Source organism: Natator depressus, chromosome 10 (genome assembly GCF_965152275.1).
Source record: "Natator depressus isolate rNatDep1 chromosome 10, rNatDep2.hap1, whole genome shotgun sequence".
Classification (NCBI taxonomy): Eukaryota; Metazoa; Chordata; order Testudines; family Cheloniidae; genus Natator; species Natator depressus.
Genome location: NC_134243.1, coordinates 60,235,578 through 60,255,168, shown reverse-complemented (window position 1 = coordinate 60,255,168; position 19,591 = coordinate 60,235,578). Strand labels below are relative to the sequence as shown.

At 40.3% G+C, this 19,591-nt stretch overlaps 1 protein-coding gene across 1 annotated transcript in view; it reads left to right on the top strand.

Moving 5' to 3' along the window:
• The window catches only part of LOC141994674 (protein unc-13 homolog A-like), a 70,760-nt gene that overhangs the window by 35,257 nt on the left and 15,912 nt on the right, over positions 1–19,591 (top strand). The window contains exon 6 of the mRNA XM_074964905.1: positions 336–459. Coding sequence (XP_074821006.1) covers positions 336–459 — 124 coding nt within the window. The remainder of the gene's footprint in view (positions 1–335; positions 460–19,591) is intronic.

The following is a 19,591-nucleotide window of genomic DNA, read 5'->3' as shown; positions in this document are numbered from 1 at the left end:
TAGTTTGTGAATATGCTAAAGATAGTGCCCCAAACATCTCTCACTTATATTTGAAGGATACAGAAAATCAGAATGTGATCTTGATGCTGTGATTCTGATGATCTTGAAAGTAATGTAATTTAATTATAGAAATAACTAAGAATCAATTAATCTCCAACTTGCTTATTTACATTAAAGCTATTGTTTAAGTTCACAAAACCTTTGATGCCATGAAGTTAGATGATCACTTCCCAACACTGGTATTTTCAATTAGTGTAAGAAACAGTTTCTTTTCTATGAAACTGATTTCATGCCTTTTGGCTATTTCTAATCTATTTTTTCCCCCAACTATCAAGATTTGGATCGCAGAAGCCATTACAGGAGGGCTTCTCTCCAAGGTGCATGTCATTCACCTCTGGACACATGCAGCAGCCTGTCACCCATGAAAAGTGCTCTCAGCATGCAAGAAAAAGAACTAAGGTATTGTACTTAGTAAAACCAAACATGTAGAGTGGCATTTATTGTCACTGGATAGCATTGAGTGTGTGTATGATATGATCAAGGATGTGTCTGCAATTTATGTAAGGCCTTATGTTTCCATCATTAGGGTGAAAGAGAGAATAGCAGATCCCTATAATCTATCAGTAGGAAGGTCAGGAGATCTACAGTAGAGAACAGAAGTGGCTCCCTAAAGCAATTAGGACTGTCAAGCAGTTAAAAAAAATTAATCGCATGATTAATTGCATTGTTAAACAATAATAGAATACTATTTATTTAAATATTTTCTACATTTGAAAATGTATTCTGTGTTGTAGTTGAAATCAATACAAAGTGTACAGTTCTCACTTTATATTTATTTTGATTACAAGTATTTGTACTGTAAGAAAACAAAAGAGATAGTATTTTTCAATTCACCTAATAAAAGTACTGTAGTGCAATCTTTTTATCATGAAAGTTGAACTTAAAATTGTAGAATTGTTTACAAAAAAACTGCGTTCAAAAATAAAACAAGGTAATCTTTTAGAGCCACTCAGTCTTACTTCTTGTTCAGCCAATCGCTCAGACAAACAAGTTTGTTTACATTTGCAGGAGATAATGCTTCCCGCTTCTTGTTTGCAATGTCACCTGAAAGTAAGAACAGGTGTTTGCATGGCACTGTTGTAGCTGGAGCTGCAAGATATTTACGTGCCAGATGTGCTAAAGATTCACATGTCCCTTCATGCTTCAACCACCATTCCAGGGGACATGGGTCCATGATGATGACGAGTTCTGCTTGTAACAATCCAAAGCAGTGTGGACCAATGCTGATTTTCTTTTTTGGTGGTTCAGGTTCTGTATTTTCTGCATTGGAGTGTTGCTCTTTTAAGACTTCTGAAAGCATGCTCCACACCATGTCCCTCTCAGATTTTAGAAGGCACTTCAGATTCTTTAACCTTGGGTCAAGTGCTGTAGCTATCTTTAGAAATCTCACATTGGTACTTTATTTGCATTTTGTGAAATGTGAAGTGAAAGTATTCTTAAAATGAACAACATGTACTGGGTCATCCTCTGAGACTCCTATAACATGAAATATATGGCAGAATGCAGGTAAAACAGAGCAGAGGCCATATAATTTTCACCAAAGGAGTTAATTAAATTTGTGACTGAACACATTATTTTTTTAATGAGTGTCATCAGCATGGAAGCATGTCCTCTGGAATGGTGGCCAAAGCATGAAGGGGCATATGAATGTTTAGCATATCTGACATGTAAATACTTTGCAATGCCAGCTACAAAAGTGCCATGCCTGTTCTCACTTTCATGTGACATTGTAAATAAGAAGAGGGCAGCATTAACTCCTGTAAATGTAAACAAACTTGTTTGTCTTAGCGATTGGCGGAACAAGAAGTAGGACTGAGTGGACTTGTAGGCTCTGAAGTTTTACATTGTTTTTGTTTTTGAGTGCAGTTATGTAAGTTCCACTTTCACAGCAAAGAGATTACACTACAGTACTTGTGTGAAGTGAATTGAAAAATACTATATCATTTTAAATATTTGTAATAAAAATATACACTTTGATTTTAAATGCAAAATACAATATACATGAAAATGTAGAGAAACATCCAAAATATCTAATAAACTTCAATTCGTATTCTATTGTTTAACAGTGCAATTAAAATTGTGATTAATTGCAATTAATTTTTTTGAGTTAATCACGTGAGTTGACTGCGATTAATTGACAGCCCTAAAGCAATACTATACTTTGGCAACATCCTGATTTCTTAATATGCACACCATAGACAGCGGGTCCTCAGTGGTCTGCAGTGGGGGTGCGGTCTGTGAAAATACAGGAGTTAAAGATATATATTTCTAAAAAAACCCTACCAAAATTAGCACATAGGGCCAGAGTCTGAAGATGGATTACAGCTCTGTTGTGCCAGTTAGATGAGCTGCAAATGTCCAGCAGGGAATAACCCTGTCAAAAGAAAAAACTCTTTGCTGGTGCATCCATGCCTCAGTCAGTCCCGGTATCACACTTTCAGGAAGGACAGGAAATCAAGGGAGGGAGTAGGTGTATTTGAGCTCTTCTCAGCAAGGCAATTCTCCGCTGGTATAAGATTTATTAAGGACCTTATGCCAGAGGTAGAATTTGGAAGTGCCTGGAAGCAGCTCTAAGCATGGTCAGGGATGGCCCTGAGAATCAAGGAGCCAAAACTGGATCCCTGGTGTCTTCCTCCTCCCCACCGGTATATGATAAGCAGAGCAGAAGAGAACCTGCCCCTTTCTACCAGACTCTGTTCATGTGGGTTCAACTCACAAGGCACCAAAGTTAAAGTAGCAGGAAAAACAGCATTTAGCAGGGCTTTTTGTGACATATATGTTGCAACACAGATTTTGGTCAAGGATCAGCAAATCATAGGTAAAATATGCTGGAAGCACAAATCTGTATGTATTATTAAAATAAATTCCGTCATCTAATTAACGCCCTGTGAGTGTCAAGCACAGTTGCATTACAGACAACTTTAAAATCAATTTCTGTTCCTAGAAACAAGCTTGAACTAATTTGTGCATTTCTATTATCTGCAACACTTACATAAAGTAGGATTCTTGACTTTTGAAAATATAGAGGAAAATAAACCCAGGACTGTTCCATTAGTGCTTTTCAATTTTATGCTGCTCTGGGCTTTGCAATTTAGTATCTTATTGCTCTGACTATTAACTGTTACCTTATACAGTACAGAAGTTTATATAACATATATACTTAAAGCAAATATTTGCAAAATTCACTGTTCCTATCACACATTTCCCTTTGATGGACGGGGGTATAGTCTGAAGTTTGAGGCAGGGACTGGAATTTGTATGCCTTGTATTGTATGTTTTTCACTTTTATACAGGCTTTTTTCATAACTAGGGCCCTACCAAATTCACAGTCCATTCTGGTCGATTTCACAGCCATAGTATCTGAAAAATAAGTCAGTTTCATATTTTCAGATGTTTACATCTGAAATTTCATGGCGTTACATAAGAACGGCCATACTGGGTCAGACCAAAGGTCCATCTAGCCCAGTATCCTGTCTTCTGACAGTGGCCAATGCCAGGTGCTTTAGAGGGAATGAACAGAACAGGTAATCACCAAGTGATTCATCCCCTGTTGCCCATTCCCAACTTCTGGAGAACAGAGGCTAGGGACATCATCCATGCCCATCCTGGCTAATAGCGATTGATGGACCTATCCTCCATGAATGTATCTAGTTCTTTTTTGAGCCCTGTTATAGTCTTGGCCTTCACAACATCCTCTGGCAGAGAGTTCCACAGGTTGACTGTGTGTTGTATGGAGAAATACTTCCTTTTGTTTGTTTTAAACCTGCGCCTATTAATTTCATTTGGTGACCTCTAGTTCTTGTGTTACAATGATGTGTTGTAACCATGGGGGTCCTAACCCAAAAGGGGGTTGTTGGGGGGAGGGGGGGGGCGGCGCAAGTCTGTTGTAGGGCAGTTGCAGGATTGCCATCCTCACTTCTACATTGCCAGAGCTGGGCTCTGAAGGCAGCAGCCATGGAGCTTCCTGGAGCAGGAGGTGGGTCTGACCAACCCTGTGCTGCTGGGAGTGCTCCAGCTGAGGGCTCCAGGCTTCTAGTACCAGCCGGGATGGGGAGGGACAGGACTTGTTCTTCCCCTGCATGCCTGTTCTCAGGGGAGATCAGACCCACTGCCTCCGGCTGCAGGAAGCTCCAGGGATGCCCCTCCGCCTCCCGCCCCCAACCCCAATAGCTAGATTTCACAGGAGAGGGCTTATTTCATGGTCCATGATACGTCCATGAATTTGGTAGGGCCCTATTCATAATTCAGGGCTAGACTCTGACTATCCCTTATATGGCATGCGGTAAGAGAAAGGAATAAGGAGCCTCCACCCCATCATTGCAAGACCAACGCAAAGGTTGATTACAGTCATAGCTGCTGTGCGCAGGGAAGTGCAGAGGTTGCTGCTGAGTTGCTCTCACTTACTAGATATGGGTATTTACATTGAAATAAAATTTGCTCCTTTAAATATTGTAGCGCTGTAATTTTTGCAGCTCTTGAGGGTAAGTAATAGATGAACTAAACCCTGATTGCCTTGGCCATGCCTCCCTGGCCACTTTTAGGACTGATCTGGCTCAGCCGCGTGGCCAGGTGGAGGGAAATGGGGGAGCGATCCAAAAAGAAAAGGCGCCACCCGCTGCGGTGCTTTTACTCACCCGGCGGCGGGCCCTCACTCGCTCCGGGTGTCTTTGGTGGCACTGAAGGTCCCGCTGCTGAGGTGCCGCCAAAGACCCAGAGCAAGTGAAGGCCCCACTGCCGAGGTGCCACCTAAGACTCGGAGTGCCGCAGGGTGAGTAAAAGCGCCCCAGCGGGTGGCACCTTCTTTTGGGGATCGCTCCCCCTGTTCCCTCAACAGGGGAAAATTTAAAAGGAGCCAAGACATTGACAAGGCACCACTTGTGCTCCGTGGGGGAGCGGATGCTGCCCTGCTCCCCCCCAGCTATGCTACTTATCTGGCTGCTTCCAAAGCCCTTGTAAAGGGGTAAAAACAACGAGGAGTCCTTGTGGCACCACACCCAGGAGGTGTGTGGGTTACACATGCACTGGGGCCGCTAGCTCTTCATGGGGCTGCAGCTACACTCTATTTTTAGCACACTAGTTTGATCAGACTAGCACAGGTATGTGTCCTCAAGCTGGGAATCGTACCCCCAGATTGAGCTGTAGATATACCCTAAGATGGTGGTTTTCAACCGAGGACCCCTGGGGGGTCTGAAGACCATGTCTAAGATTTCCAAAGGGGTCCACACCACCATTTGAAAAATTTTTAAGGGTTCGCAAATGAAAAAGGTTGAGGATCATACCCAAAGTCCTGTTTTTAGGCACCATTGCAATCCACAAAACCCCCACTTGGTTGCCACCTATTTTTGTAAGTGCTTAAACTCACCTAGTGCCTATGTTTTTGCAGTAGTTCCCTATAAGACTATGTTTCTGCCTCTCAGGGTGTGCGCTGCAGCCCCACTCTAGGTTCCCAGATGCCTGTCTCCTGCCTAAGCTCCAGAGCAATCCATGAATTGGGGAAAGATAGGTGCACCTCCACCTAACTTGCCTGTGGGGCCCAAGTCAGCAGGGATGCTCAGAGGCTGCCTAACTCCACAAAACAGCTGGGGCATAGGGAGGAGCTCCCTTACAGTGGTTTTCAAACTGGGATACATGTACCCCTAGGAGTACACAAGTTCTTGTCAGGGGGTATGTGAGAAAAATCCTGTAATGGCAGACAATGCATTTTATTTATTAAGATGCGGCAATTTACTGATAGGTATATTATGACCATATCTCAGATCGGGGTACATGGTAGATGACATTATTTGGAAAGGGGTACATGGCCTAAGAAGTTTGAAAGCCACTGCCCTAGTGGCTAGGATACTCGCCCAGGATGTGAAAGACCCGCAGAACCAGTTCCATCTCTGCCAGGTAAGGAGAGGGATTTGAACAGGGATCTGCCACCTCTCAGTTAAATGTAACCACTGAGCTATGGAGAATTCTGATGCAAGTCTCCCTCAATCTCTCCCACTGAAGTTGTTCCACTTTAATTAAATATTATTTGGGCCAGAGAGAGTGAATCTCACTCTATAGTCCAGTGCTGAGGGCTCTCACTTGAGAGGTGGCAGATCTCTATTCAAATACCTAATTCTTATGAGGCAAAGGTTGGACTTGAACCAGCAGTCTCCCACATCTCAAATGGGACTTAGGTGCTTTTGAAAATTGTACCTTATATAGAAAAATGTTCATTATATTTTTTTTAAAAATATACAATTAAAATACTTCTCAGCTGATGTGAATGTTCCACAGCAGGGCTGAGAATCCATACACAAAGTAGTAAGCTGGTGCATGACAAATAGAAACTGAAGCAGATAGAAACAAACTGATTAGTCTAGTTTCACTTTCTAAACTGAGTGAAATGAAAGCAAACAGACACAACCAAAAAAACCCTGCCAGCATGAATTAATTCTTTCTAAGTAATAATCTAAGGTGATATTATAAGGACTGTATATTAATTTGTATTTTGACATGTCTTTAAGTCTAGATGTGCAAATCAGTCATATGACTGGATAAGTCTGATTTACGCACACAAGCCTCAATTCAGCAAGCTACTTAACCTGTGCTTAACTTTAAGTATGTGCGTAGCGCCACTGATGTCATGGTACACAGACAGTACTGTAACAGCTGCCATTATTAGTTAAACTTTTCTTTGTATTTTATGTACAGCAGTCCTTACCAAATCATAGCAGAGCTATACAGGTAACATTCACAATCCACTAGGTTTGCATAGGCCAATTCTATTATAGTTTTGACTTTTTGATGTTGTTTCCTCCAGTTTAATGCTCATGTGGCTGTAATTGCTGATTGTTATAATGAGCAGACTAGCACAAAAATGGGACCTCACTATCTCCAATCATTGTCAATGTTGACTGTTATATAATTGCTTTCATTAAACTGATGTTCATTAAAATAATTAACAAGATTGTTGCAAAGAACCTAAAACTGAAAAGAAAGCAACAATGTGATAAATTGGTTCTAACTAGCTTCTTAATCCTTAGATCAAACTGAGAGTCAAATGGATGCTTAAAAAGTCTATCCTCTTTAGACATAAAGCTTGGTGGGGGAGGGTTGATACATTTTGTTAAGATCTAAATTCACCTTTTGGAATTCATCATTTCATAGATTTCCTGTTTTGTCTGAGGATCTTTGTGCATGATCACCTCTGCTCAGATACCTCAACAGTGGATAGACAGACAGAAAAGCAATGGAAATCTCTTCCTACACCTCAGATGCAGCTATCCCTGTGGATGGGCTGTGGGAGGGAAATATTTAAACACAGGCTCACCGTACAGCCCATAGCTGGTTGCATATTTGGGGTTTTATTTAAGCAGATATTGTTGGTTCATATCAATTTGTGTTGCAAAACCACAGTCACTTTTAATAATGTGGTTGTTCCAATGCATTATCCCAAAAATGCACATAACAAAATGGCTAAACATGACACAACTTTTGTGCTTGATCCCCCATCCACTCATGTTTACTGTCAGCAAGAGCTAAGGCTCAAAAGAAATAACTAAGGAAGGCATGCCTGTAAAGTGAGAAGTATGTCTGTCTCTCTCTCTCTCTCACACACACACACGCGCGCGCGCCTTTTAGCTATAACATGTCATGTCATTCTCTAAGGCCACTGACTTAGAGCCTGAGCTATATATGTATGTTTGGGGATTGGTCCTGCTTTGAGCAGGGGGTTGGAGTAGATGACCTCCTGAGGTCCCTTCCAACCCTGATATTCTATGATCAAAGAAATGTCGACACAGCTATTTTTAGCATGGGAGTGCAAGCAACACTAGCACTAGTCTGTTGACCCGGGCTAGGAGGCTTGCTTCCAGATGCAGTTTTAGACATCCCCTAAGGGGTTGGGCACCCTCCTGATCCCTAGCTCTTACCTGGCTTTCCTTGGATCACTTGTAGGGGCCTCATGGAGCTTAACTTTAGGCACCCAGGTCTGAAAATATTGGCCTTTATTTTCTGGGAGCTGGCTTTAATATGTTTGTTTTAAGCTGTAAAGGAATGTTGCCTGGGGGCAGCATGTAAATTAGACATATCCATGGGAGTTCCATCATATCCATCAGTATGCATGAGGATTTGTTTTTAAATTTCATTTCAGAAGATAAGTGTTTAATTTATTCTGTTTGTCATTTTGAACCTCTGTGGATAAAATTGCCATCTTTAAAAAATACCACCCCCCCACCCTCCAGTCCCCCTCTTTCACAACTTGAATCCAGCCAAAGATTTGTGATATTTATGAGCTAAAACAATTCTAGATTCAAGTAGTATACAAGCAGCACAGAGAGCCTCTGATCCAGACTGGGATGCCGCGGTGCTAGATGCTGTACAAATGTGAAGGTAAACATGGTCTCTGTCTCACTTTTAAAATAATGCCAGTACCTGGGATGTAAAAGCTGTAGTTGACATTTATGAGTATTGGATGTTTTATTTAGCAGTTTAGTGAAGAAAAATATGGGCTCTTCATTAAAGTTGATCGCTTTTGCTGCATTTGTATAAATAACAGGACCATAAGTCCTTTGAGACAGAGACCATGTTTACCTTCATTTGTATAGCATCCAGCGCTGCAGAATCCCAGTCTGGATTAGTTTTAATAAGAGCAGTTGTATGTAGTAATAGGGCCAGAACCTCAGCTGCTGTAAATCTGCATAGTTTCCTAGAAATCAATAGAGCTATGCTGATCTATACCAGCTGAGGATCTGGCCAATACATCAGTTTATCCCAGAGTATTGTGATGAAACTAGGATACTCTAAGCATCCAGTATGTGTATTTTTGGTGGTAACAGATACTGATATATTTTTCAGACACTAGCATTTGTAGAAAAATAATCCTGGAGTGGGAACACACAAAAGTATATGGTGGCCAGAATATTTCAAAAGGAGAAAACCAGTGTGTTGATAAGAGATGGCTGCAGCTTTGATTGCTTTTCTACTGGAGTTAGAGGTGTGTTTTTTTTTGTTTTTTTTTAAACCAGATGCAATTCTGCCTTATGTAACACCTGTTCCAGAGGCAAGCTAAAGTGGCTGTTTACATCAAATGTCAAAATGAATGACTTCCCCAGTGATGTGAATTGCTTTCAAATATTTAACATAGTTCCTTTTAGCAGTTTGGAACAGCTGTGTTTGCTGCTTTGAACTACTGGAAGTCGTGTGGATAGGAAAGCTAATCTGCTTCAGGTAAATCTCAACTTAGCCTTGTATACCATTCACTTTCAAAAAAGTCTAGACGTGTTCTTTCTTTACCACCAACTATATTGTTTTTACTTTATTGTCCTTAGACAGTTTTTTAAAAAAATGCTAATAAGTGACACACTCCACCTCTGTTACAGCAAAGTAGATATTTTTATTAGCCAGAATTGTAATAATAGGGCCTTACTAGATTGCATATAAAATTAAGCTCCCTTGAATAGCACTGAGACTTCTTTCAGTTATTCCATGGGCTTGAATCTCATCTGGTGATCAGACTGGCTCTGCTCATTGGTGGTCCTTTCTGCTCTTTTGCCGCTCCCTAGTTCAGTTCTGCTCCCTTGATTTACTCGATTGGGTTTTGCCTTCTGAACTTCTGTAACTTAGAACTGCTGCTCTTGACTGAAATCAGAGCAGTACTTTCAGAGACTAGTGGAGAAAAGAAATCCTTCTAAAGAATTTTTGAAGAGTATTGCAGTGGCTAGAGCTGCAGTACATATGAGGAAGGTTACATGGACTGTTAAAGGCAGCAAGATAAGACATCAAGTTACTTAGGAGAAGATGTAGAACATAATCTTGAATAAGGGTGGATGATGATCTGTCATAGACCTCAATGCAGTATTGATTGTATGTTAAGAGGCAGGGAAAAAAACTATAAGGGCCGTTATTGAATTTGTTGTGAACTTAGTGGTCTGTGACTAGAATAAACTAGCAACAGTGGGCACTGAAGACGGGCAGAAGCAAGTGAGCTGCATAAGAATAGAGAAGGAATTATGGTCAGGACTTTGGGGTGGGGGAGAGAAGGGCTTCCTAGATCTTTGGTCTCGCACGCACGCATGGAAATCAGTTTACCACTCTCGAATAATGATCAGCTCGGGTCATCTTTACTTGGATCCAAACTGATAGCTTCTAGCTGTTTGCAGTCAGCTGAAAACTATTCAGTCTATAACGCTGTGTTGGTTTTTTTTCTTTCCAGTCAGTTAAGTGATTGCTTATTGACATTAGCTTTTTGTCCAGAAGTTCTAATGTTGATGTGTATTAACACCACATATTGACCATGTGCATTGTCCTTGGAATTGAATTTCTTGATATAGAATCACAGAAATATAGGGCTGGAAGGGACCTTGAGAGTTCATCTAATCCACCCCTCCTACCTCCTCCCTCCCCCCCCCCCACTGAGGCAGGACCTTCATTGACAGATGTTTGTCTAACCGATTTTTAAAAACCTCAAATGACAGGGGTTTCAACAACCTCAGCCTATTCCACTGCTTAACTCTCCTTATAGTTTGAAAGTTTTTCCTAATATCTAAACCAAGTCTTCCTTTCTACAATTAAGCCTACATTCAGTGGATGTGGGGGGCAATTGATCACTGTCCTCTTTGTAACAGTCCTTAACACATATTTGAAGAGTGTTATCAAGATCTCCTTCAGTCGTCTTTTCTCAAGACTAAACATGCCAAGTTTTTTAACCTTTTTCTCATAGGTCAGGTTTTCTAAATTGCTTCTCATTTTTTTTTGTTGTTGCTCTTCTCCAGACTCTCTCCAATTTGTCCACATCTTTCTTACAGTGTGTCATGCAAAACTGGACCAAAACTAATACTCCATCTTGAGGCCTCACCAATGTTCAGAAGAGCAGAACAGTTACCTTCTGTATCTTAGCTATGACACTCTTGTTAATGTCCCAGAATTATATTCACCTTTTTCACAGCTGCATCACGTTGTTGACTCATATTCACTTTGTGATCCACTATGACTCCCAGATCCTTTTCAGCATTACCTGTACCCGTTTTGTATTTGTATATTTCATTTTTCCTTCCTAAGAGAGATACGTTGTACTTGTCTTTTATTAAATTTCATTTTGCTGATTTCAGACCAATTCTGCAACTTGTCAAGGTCATTTTGAATTCTAATCCTGTCCTCCAAAGTGCTAATAACCTCTCCCAACGTGGTGTTACCTGCTAATTTTATAACCGTGCTCTCCATTTCATTATCCAAGTCATTAATGAAAATAGTGAATAGTGCCAGACTCAGGAGAGATCCCCTGCAGGACCCCTCTAGATACATCCTCCCAGTTTGACAGCAAACCATTGATAACTTTCAGTATATTTTTCAACCAGTTGTGCACCTACTTAATAGTAATATCATCTAAACCACATTTTCTTCATTCTTTTATGAGAATGTCATGTGGTACTGTGTCAAAAGATTTACTATCAAGATAAATCACATCTACTGCTTTCCCCACATTGATTAGGCCAGTAACCCTGTCAAAGAAGGAAATTAGATTGGTTTGGCATGATTTGTTCTGGATAAATCTTTGTTGGCTATTACTCAGCACCCTATTACCCTCTAGATGCGTACAAATTGATTATTTATTTTTCCCAAGTCTTTCCAAGTCTCAAAGTTAGGCTGTCTGTTCTATAATCCTCTGGGTCCTCTTTAGTCCCCTTTTTAAAGAGAGGTGCTATGTGTGCCCTTTCCCAATCCTTTGTGACCTCACCCATCCTCCGTTAGGTCTCGAAGATAATCATTATTGGTTCTGAGATTGCATCAGCTAGTTCCTTAAGTATCCTAGGGTGAATTTTGTCAGGCCCTGTCAACTTGAATAAATACAACTTATCTAAATATTCTTTCACCTGTTCTTTACCTATTCTGGCTAGTGCCCTTCCTCCCTGTTGTTAATATTAACTGTGTTAAGCATCTGGTTGCAATTAACTTTCAGTGAAGACCGAAGCAAAATAGGCATTAAACACCACAACCTTCTTCCAGTTGTCTGTTGTTAACTCTCCTTCCTCACTAAGTAGTGGACCTACACTTTCCTTCATCTTTCTCATGAGGCTAATGTATTTACAGAGCCTCTTGTTTTAGCCTTTTATGTCCCTTTCTCGCTATAACTCTTTTGTGCCTTAGAATTCCTGATTTTGTGCTTACATGCTTGTGCTATTGTTTTGTACTCATCCTAGGGAATTCTTCTACTTTTTGTAGTATTTCTTTTTGATTTTCAGGTCATTAAAAAGTTCCTGATGCAGCCATACTGGTCTCTTACTATTCTTCCTACCTTTCCTTTGCACTACTACTATTGGGGGGGAGGGATAGCTCAGTGGTTTGAGCATTGGCCTGCTAAACCTAGGGTTGTGATTTCAATCCTTGAGGGGGCCATTTAGGGATCTGGGGCAAAAATTGGGGATTGGTCCTGCTTTGAGCATGGGGTTGGACTAAATGACCTCCTGATATTCCAACCCTGATATTCTATGATTCTACTCTTCTTTACAAACAAACAAACAAACAAAAAAAACCCCTAAAGTCTGTCATTTTGACACTGAACTCCCATTTGAGACAGAGAATATGGTGGTAGATAAGAATATACTCCAAGGTGGTTAATCACTGTAATCACTCAAGAAATTAGAAAGAGAGCAAGACTGTTAACATCTATTAGAGAGCTTGTGATATTTCCCTGAAAATATTGAGAGCTAATTTGAGCAATTGTAATCGGCTCTATTTAAGGGGCACATGAAAGAGCTACTCCCTGAGACTCTAAGAGGAAGTAGTCTAAATCTTCTTGTAATCAGTAGAAGATTGCTACATATTTCCCCCCTGCTACCCCACGCTAGTCCAGCTGTGCAAGCTGACCTACTGGGGAGGTAGAACCAAAGCTATGTTAACTCCCCACTTTTCCATGCCCACCTGCTTAGGGAATAAGGGAGGGAGAAGACAATGAGCAGCACCTTCTTACTCCATGTACCCAAACTCAACGTTTAGGTAGGCTATGTAAGGGGAGGAGGAGAAGAGCAGGTTACACCCCTTAAAGCCACAGCATGGCCATACAACCAGGCCTCAAGGAAATACTGTGGTCAGATGTTGCAGTCCTTTCTCTGGCCATATTCAGTCAAAACTTCTACCAATTGATTTAAAAAGGAGATTTCCTGGTTAAGGGCTGCAGGATTTGCCTTTCTCAGTCTGACCAAGCTGCATTCAGTGCAGGATCTGCGAAGGAGTGAGGAAAAAGTGGAATGGAAACTGATCTAAGTTATTCCTGTTTTAACATATGCAAACGGTACAAAGACAAAAATGGAGGCGTGGTTAAGACTTGCTGTAAGAGTTTGACCAAAATAATAACAATAATCTTTAAAAAATCAGCTATGTTGGAAAGGGGTTATCTGTCCAAATGATCAAGTTAAATGAGAGATGATTTGGGGCTAACTTAGTCCCCATCCCCCAAAAACCTTCTAATCTATGGAGAAAAGTCTACCTGCAGTACATCTGACTTCCTCCTCCATCTCCCTTACGTGGACTGGTTCACCATGTCTTGTCTTGCCTATGTGCGTTTTGTCCAATGGTGTCTGCACTGGGAGCAGTGTGGAACTGTGCTCTCCCCTGAGGAGATCAGGGAGAAATTCTGCCCCAGGCAAACACAATCCCTCTCTGAGTGATCTGGTGCTGAGGGGGAATGTGCAGGCTCAATCATGTGTAGGCCTCACCCAATGGGGCAGTGGACCCATCTCTGCCCTAATGCCTTTGGGGCAATGTGTGTCCTGGGGACTCATGGAAGGAGCAGCCCCTGCACTCCACTAAGTGGAACGGCTACAATTGTGGCTGGCCTGTAACATAAGCAATGCAAGAGGCAGTGGACGTTTTCTGTACAATCCCCCCATCGAATCATAAAATGTGGTCCTTAGGCTGCAATCTCTTTGGAAGGAAACCTGTCTTGCTGAGTTGGCAAAGTGCTATATAAATATGCAAAGTGCAAAATAAATTGTTTTTAATAATAATGTGGGAGCTCACTTAATTAAGAGTCATCAGCTAAGGCTCCATTTGGCAGATAGTTTGTTTCATAGTTACTTTTTAAACCCATAATTCCCAGATTGTTACAGGAATATTAGAATTTTTCTACCTGTAGAAATAAGTTCTGTTGAGTTTCTCATTTAATTTGAGACTAATATGACAGATTCACCAGCATCTGCTTACTTGATGAAATGTTACTGAATTTTAAACCAAACACCATTATTGAACGTGTGAAAAGGCAAAGGAGGATCTTTTCAGATATTTAAATAAATAGTAACAGTAAATAGCACTACACCTTTTATAGCTCTTTTCTTCTGGGGATCATACATGCTGTGTTTGGGTTGAACAGGTAATAGACTTCTATTGCCATGGAAACATTCAGCTGTTGGACTGACTCTAATGCGGCACACATGAAGCTTAAAAAGTCATCCTCTATTGGGACTAAAATGGAAATCTCTGGATGTTCCCAGTGTGCTGCTTTGTAAGTTTCAGAGAAAACTGAGACGTTCCCTAAAGGACCTGTCAAGGTTCCTTCCCCACTCTGAACTCTAGGATACAGATGTGGGGACCTGCATGAAAGACCCCTTAAGCTTATTCTTACCAACTTAGGTTAAAAACTTCCGCAAGGTACAAACTTTGCCTTGTCCTTGAACCATATGCTGCCACCACAAATAGTCTTACACAAAGACCAGGGAAAGAGCCCACTTGGAGACGTCTTTTCCCCCAAAATATCCCCCCAAACCCTACTCTCCCTTTCCTGGGGAAGGCTTGATAAGAATCCTCACCAATTTGTACAGGTGAACACAGACCCGAACCCTTGGAACTTAAGAACAATGAAAAATCAATCCGGTTCTTAAAAGAAGAATTTTAATTAAAGAAAAGGTAAAAGAATCACCTCTGTAAAATCAGGATGGTAAATACCTTACAGGGTAATCAGATTCAAAACATAGAGCATCCCTCTAGGCAAAACCTTAAGTTACAAAAAGAGACAAAAACAGGAATATCCCTTCCATCCAGCACAGCTTATTTTACCAGCCATTAAACAAAAGGAAATCTAACGCATTCTAGCAAGATTACTTACTAACTTACAGTTGCAAGGCTGCATTCCTGATCTGTTCCCAGCAAAAGCATCATACAGACAGACGAACCCTTTGTTCCCACCCCTCCTCCAGATTTGAAAGTGTCTTGTCCTCTCATTGGTCATTTGGGTCAGGTGCCAGCTAGGTTACCTTAGCTTCTTAACCCTTTACAGGTGAAAGGGTTTTGCCTCTGGCCAGGAGGGATTTTATAGCACTGTATACAGAAAGGTGGTTACCCTTCCCTTTATATTTATGACAGGACCCTTCATTATATTTTCACTTTGCTTCGACAGAGCCTTTCTCTGAGCTCTTTGTGTAGTACAGCAGATCATGAGGAGAGAATATTAATAATGTTTAGTCTATACATTTATGACAAGATTTTCAGAAACTCCCAGCACTAGCCTAACCCTGTTCTCACTGACTGCAGAGTTTGGTCAATGCTGAGTGCTTTTTGAAACCACACTCCTAAATTCTAGTGGAATTAGCAGCACTAGTACTTAAGTGACTGTTTGTAGTTCAAGATACAGTAGCAAAATAAAAGCATATCAACATAGGTTTCTATGCAATTTCAATTAGGTTGCAAATGGTTTGGATTGACCGCCTTAGAAGCTGAAATCCTTTATTTAGCTGCAGAAAAGGCTAATACATTATAAGGCTGGAAGGGCCCCGTGTGATCATCTGGCCTGGCTCATGTGTAACATGGGCCATAGACTTCCCTGAATTAATTCCTGTTTGAACGTACAGTATAGTTTTTGGAAAAAAAAAATCTTAGCTTGATTTTAAAATGTCCAGTGATGGAAAAACCACCTGCAAATGTATTTTTTGTCTGACCAACAGGGACCACCTCTAGGTTGACAGCTCTATGTGATGTCAGTCATTGACATCTTCAGTAAGACTCTGCATTATTGATGCCAGCTTTGTTTTCTTATATATCTATAAAAAAGACATTGCCACTGAAATAAGGATAATGCAACTGCTGCTGCAATACTGAAGCATTTCACACCCTGTGCAATGTAGTTGAGTTGATCTATAGACACAGCTAGGTTGACAGAAGAATTATTCCATTGACCTAGCTACTGCCTCTCGGAGAGCTGGATTACCTACACAGACAGACAATCCCTTCCATGGATGTAGGGAGCATCTATGCTACAGCTCAGCACCATAGCTGCACCACTGTAGTGTAGATGTGGCCTGAGGCAAATATCCATTCCCTACAAAGCCAGAAAGCAACAAGGTAAAAGTACTAAATAATACGTTAGTGATGTCCAAGCATCACTTTTTGGTGTTTCTGTGATAATTATATAATCCGCTTTCTGCTTGCTTTTGGAAAGCAGAATCTTTGGAATCTGTGTTTCATGCTATTGACTTCAGTGGAGTTGTTCTTGATCTAAACCAGGGTAAGTGAGAGGAAAAACAAACCAGACTTGTGTGCATTTAGAGTCCCAAGCATAACCTGCTCCCACGGTATGTCACACTATTTGAGGGTGATCATAGATACCAGTTATCCACAGTCTACTTCATCTTCCAGCATGATGACCTAGTTTTTGTGTGACTTGTTTTTAAATTCCAGATAACCGTGAAAGGAATATTTATAATAAGAATCAGCAGAAAGTAAAAGTGAGCAGCTGGAGAGTCTGTTCTTAACATCATTCATCCCTTTACTGGCTGAAAAGAATTAAAGCCAAAAGTTTAGTTGCAGTGATAACATACAAATGATGTAATTATCAGATAACCTGATACCATTAGCATGAATTATTTTGAGTTGTGGAAATAATGCCTTGTTATTAGGCCAACTAACTGCGGTACACAATTCATGTTATTAAACATTATATATCTACATTGTAAGAAATCTTTTTGACGCTGATCTATATCCCGCCTTTATACTCAAACATAATTATCCCCGAAATCTGTATTTGGAAATGAAGCTGAGGTTTAAATTGCTTGGAGAAAGAATAATTGAAGTTACTAAAGCAGATTTAAGGATCTGTTTTATGTTTTATGCTTAAAACATTGAAAAATCAAGACTAATAATTTTTATATCTAGCACTTTTCAGTAATGACAATGAACTAGAATAATGAATGGCCGGCTGTGCCAACACAAGCTTACTTAACACCTTTTGAAAGGGGACACTGCATTAGAACGCTTCTGAATGCTTGAAATTGCAAAGTAATGATTGTGTTATTGTGATGAACATCTAATTAGACTGAATGGAGCTTAACCGTGGAACTCTGCAGGGCCCATTGCAGTCCCACAGTATAGCCATAATGTAATGACATGTTCTTTCCAGAGCATAAGAACTGATTATTGTGATGGGGCAGGTGTCCCCATATTTTGTGATTTTCTTTTACTTTTATTGAGAGGTTGGTGTGGAGTAGGGAAGAATGTGCTTTCAGTAAAGGCCTATGTGGTCTCTTTGTGCCAAAGAGCAAGAGCATCCAATATATTTTGTTTAAATCTTTTAAGGGTTCCTGAAGATAAATGGGCTCCTAGGCTCCTTTACACCTTTTTTTTTTTGGGGGGGGGGGGGAGTGTTGGAAGGGGAGAGGAGGGCAGGCAGTTAGTCTTGTATTTTCATATTTGAGTAAGAGGTAGATTAGTAGTAGTAAAGTACCAAAGCCACCCTTTAAGATATTGGTTACATAAATGTAGATTGTCCTTATTGTTGATAAATAATATAAGTAACATAATATATCTAACACCTACAAGAATAACCCTGAAACATCACAATTATTCAAGAAAATAGACTATGAGGTGAATAATTACAACAGTATAGATACCATTTGGTTTTAGAATCACAAAATAAACTGGATTCATTCAGAGATGCGCTTTAAGATGAGTCTGGAATATTTAATTAGGTTTTAAACCAAGTCAGTTCTAAGATTTGGATTTATCTAAATGACACACTTCTGAGCAGTTCCCATGAGACTTCACTCTCAAAGGGTAAAAATCTCACATGACATCTCTTGAATGATGGATGGTTTGTAAGATTGTTCTTGGATACCTTTGCTATGTTTGCATTGGAACTGGAAAATAGGATCCTTCTGTTTTTGGATCTGACCTTCTAAAACCAGGGGGACAGGTTTATATCAACCCCTCCACCATCCCAAAATTAAAAATATCAGAATCAAAGTTTATTTTTCTAATGATGTTTAAATGTGTTATGCATATGCAACTGTGATATTTATAAATCACAATTAAAAAATTATATCATGTGATTATGACCATGGAGATGTGACAGTGTAGTGGGGAGTTTTAAAGAAACAGTTACATACAGGAAAAAAAACAACCCTCTACATTTGTTTAAAAGCATATTGTGTAAAATTGATCCCTAATATTATTGACCAGGTGAGTAAGTCTTAGGAATGCAACAATTTTTAATGACAAAATGACTAGAAGGTGTTTAAATAGCTGGAAACAGTGTGCCAAGTAGTTGTACAGTGCTTAATATCGGCATGATCTTGAGTGCATCGTAAAACTTCCTTAAGTGTCAGTTAGTCCTTGTTTTCTCCCTGTAGATACCACAAGGTGATCTGTTTGACGCAGTGGGATTCAAGATTGATTAGAAGCTGACGCCTTACTGGACAGCCCAAATAGCTTGCTGTTGTCTTATTGACACCTACATGTGTTTTTGAGCTTCCAATCCCCCCTGCTAGTCTTGGGTCCTGCCAATCTGTCCGCTCTAATTATGCGTCCTTCTGCATTATATAACTGGGACTGGTGAGAGATTGAATATAATACAGCAGCATTGAAAAGATAATGCGGCTTAAGTTAGGATTGCCCAGTTATCAAGATTGACTGTGGCATTCTCCACATCCAACAGACAAGCTTGGAAGTTATATTGTGCTTGTAAAATTTTGTGATTTGCTTATTTCCTATCTGACAAACAAAATAAATAAGAAGCAGTCTTTGTTGTAGGGCATGCTGTATCAAAAGGAAATATGAGCTATTACATCAGGATTACCAGCAACAGATTCCAAACTGCTTAATTTGTGGGGGTGGAGGGGGTGTTCCGGGGCAGGGAAGGCCCAGTTCATGACTTTCTGAATGATAGGAACTGGTGTTTAACTATCCCAAACCTGGGATATTTGTGTGTCTTTAAGCGATCAACGCTTTATAGTATAGTAGTTAAGTAGGAGAAGGTCAGATGTCTTGTTTAGCTGAACATTCTCTCCCAGCACATACTAATCAAGTTGCCCACCTGCCTTTCAGATATAAAACAATGCCTTATGGAAAAGGTGTATTTCAGTAATTAAGACAAGACACTTATCAACAAAAAATCCCCAGGCCAGAACATATCTAGACTTTCTGAAGGCCAAACTTCTGAAAGAATTTAAAGGATGTCAGATCCTATTAGTTTTAGGAGATTTATTCCTCTGGGAAATTTTGCAGTTAACCCAGAAACATCATCACACCTCTGTGCACATTCTAGCTGTAATTGCATATCAATCTAGCTGATCTTCAT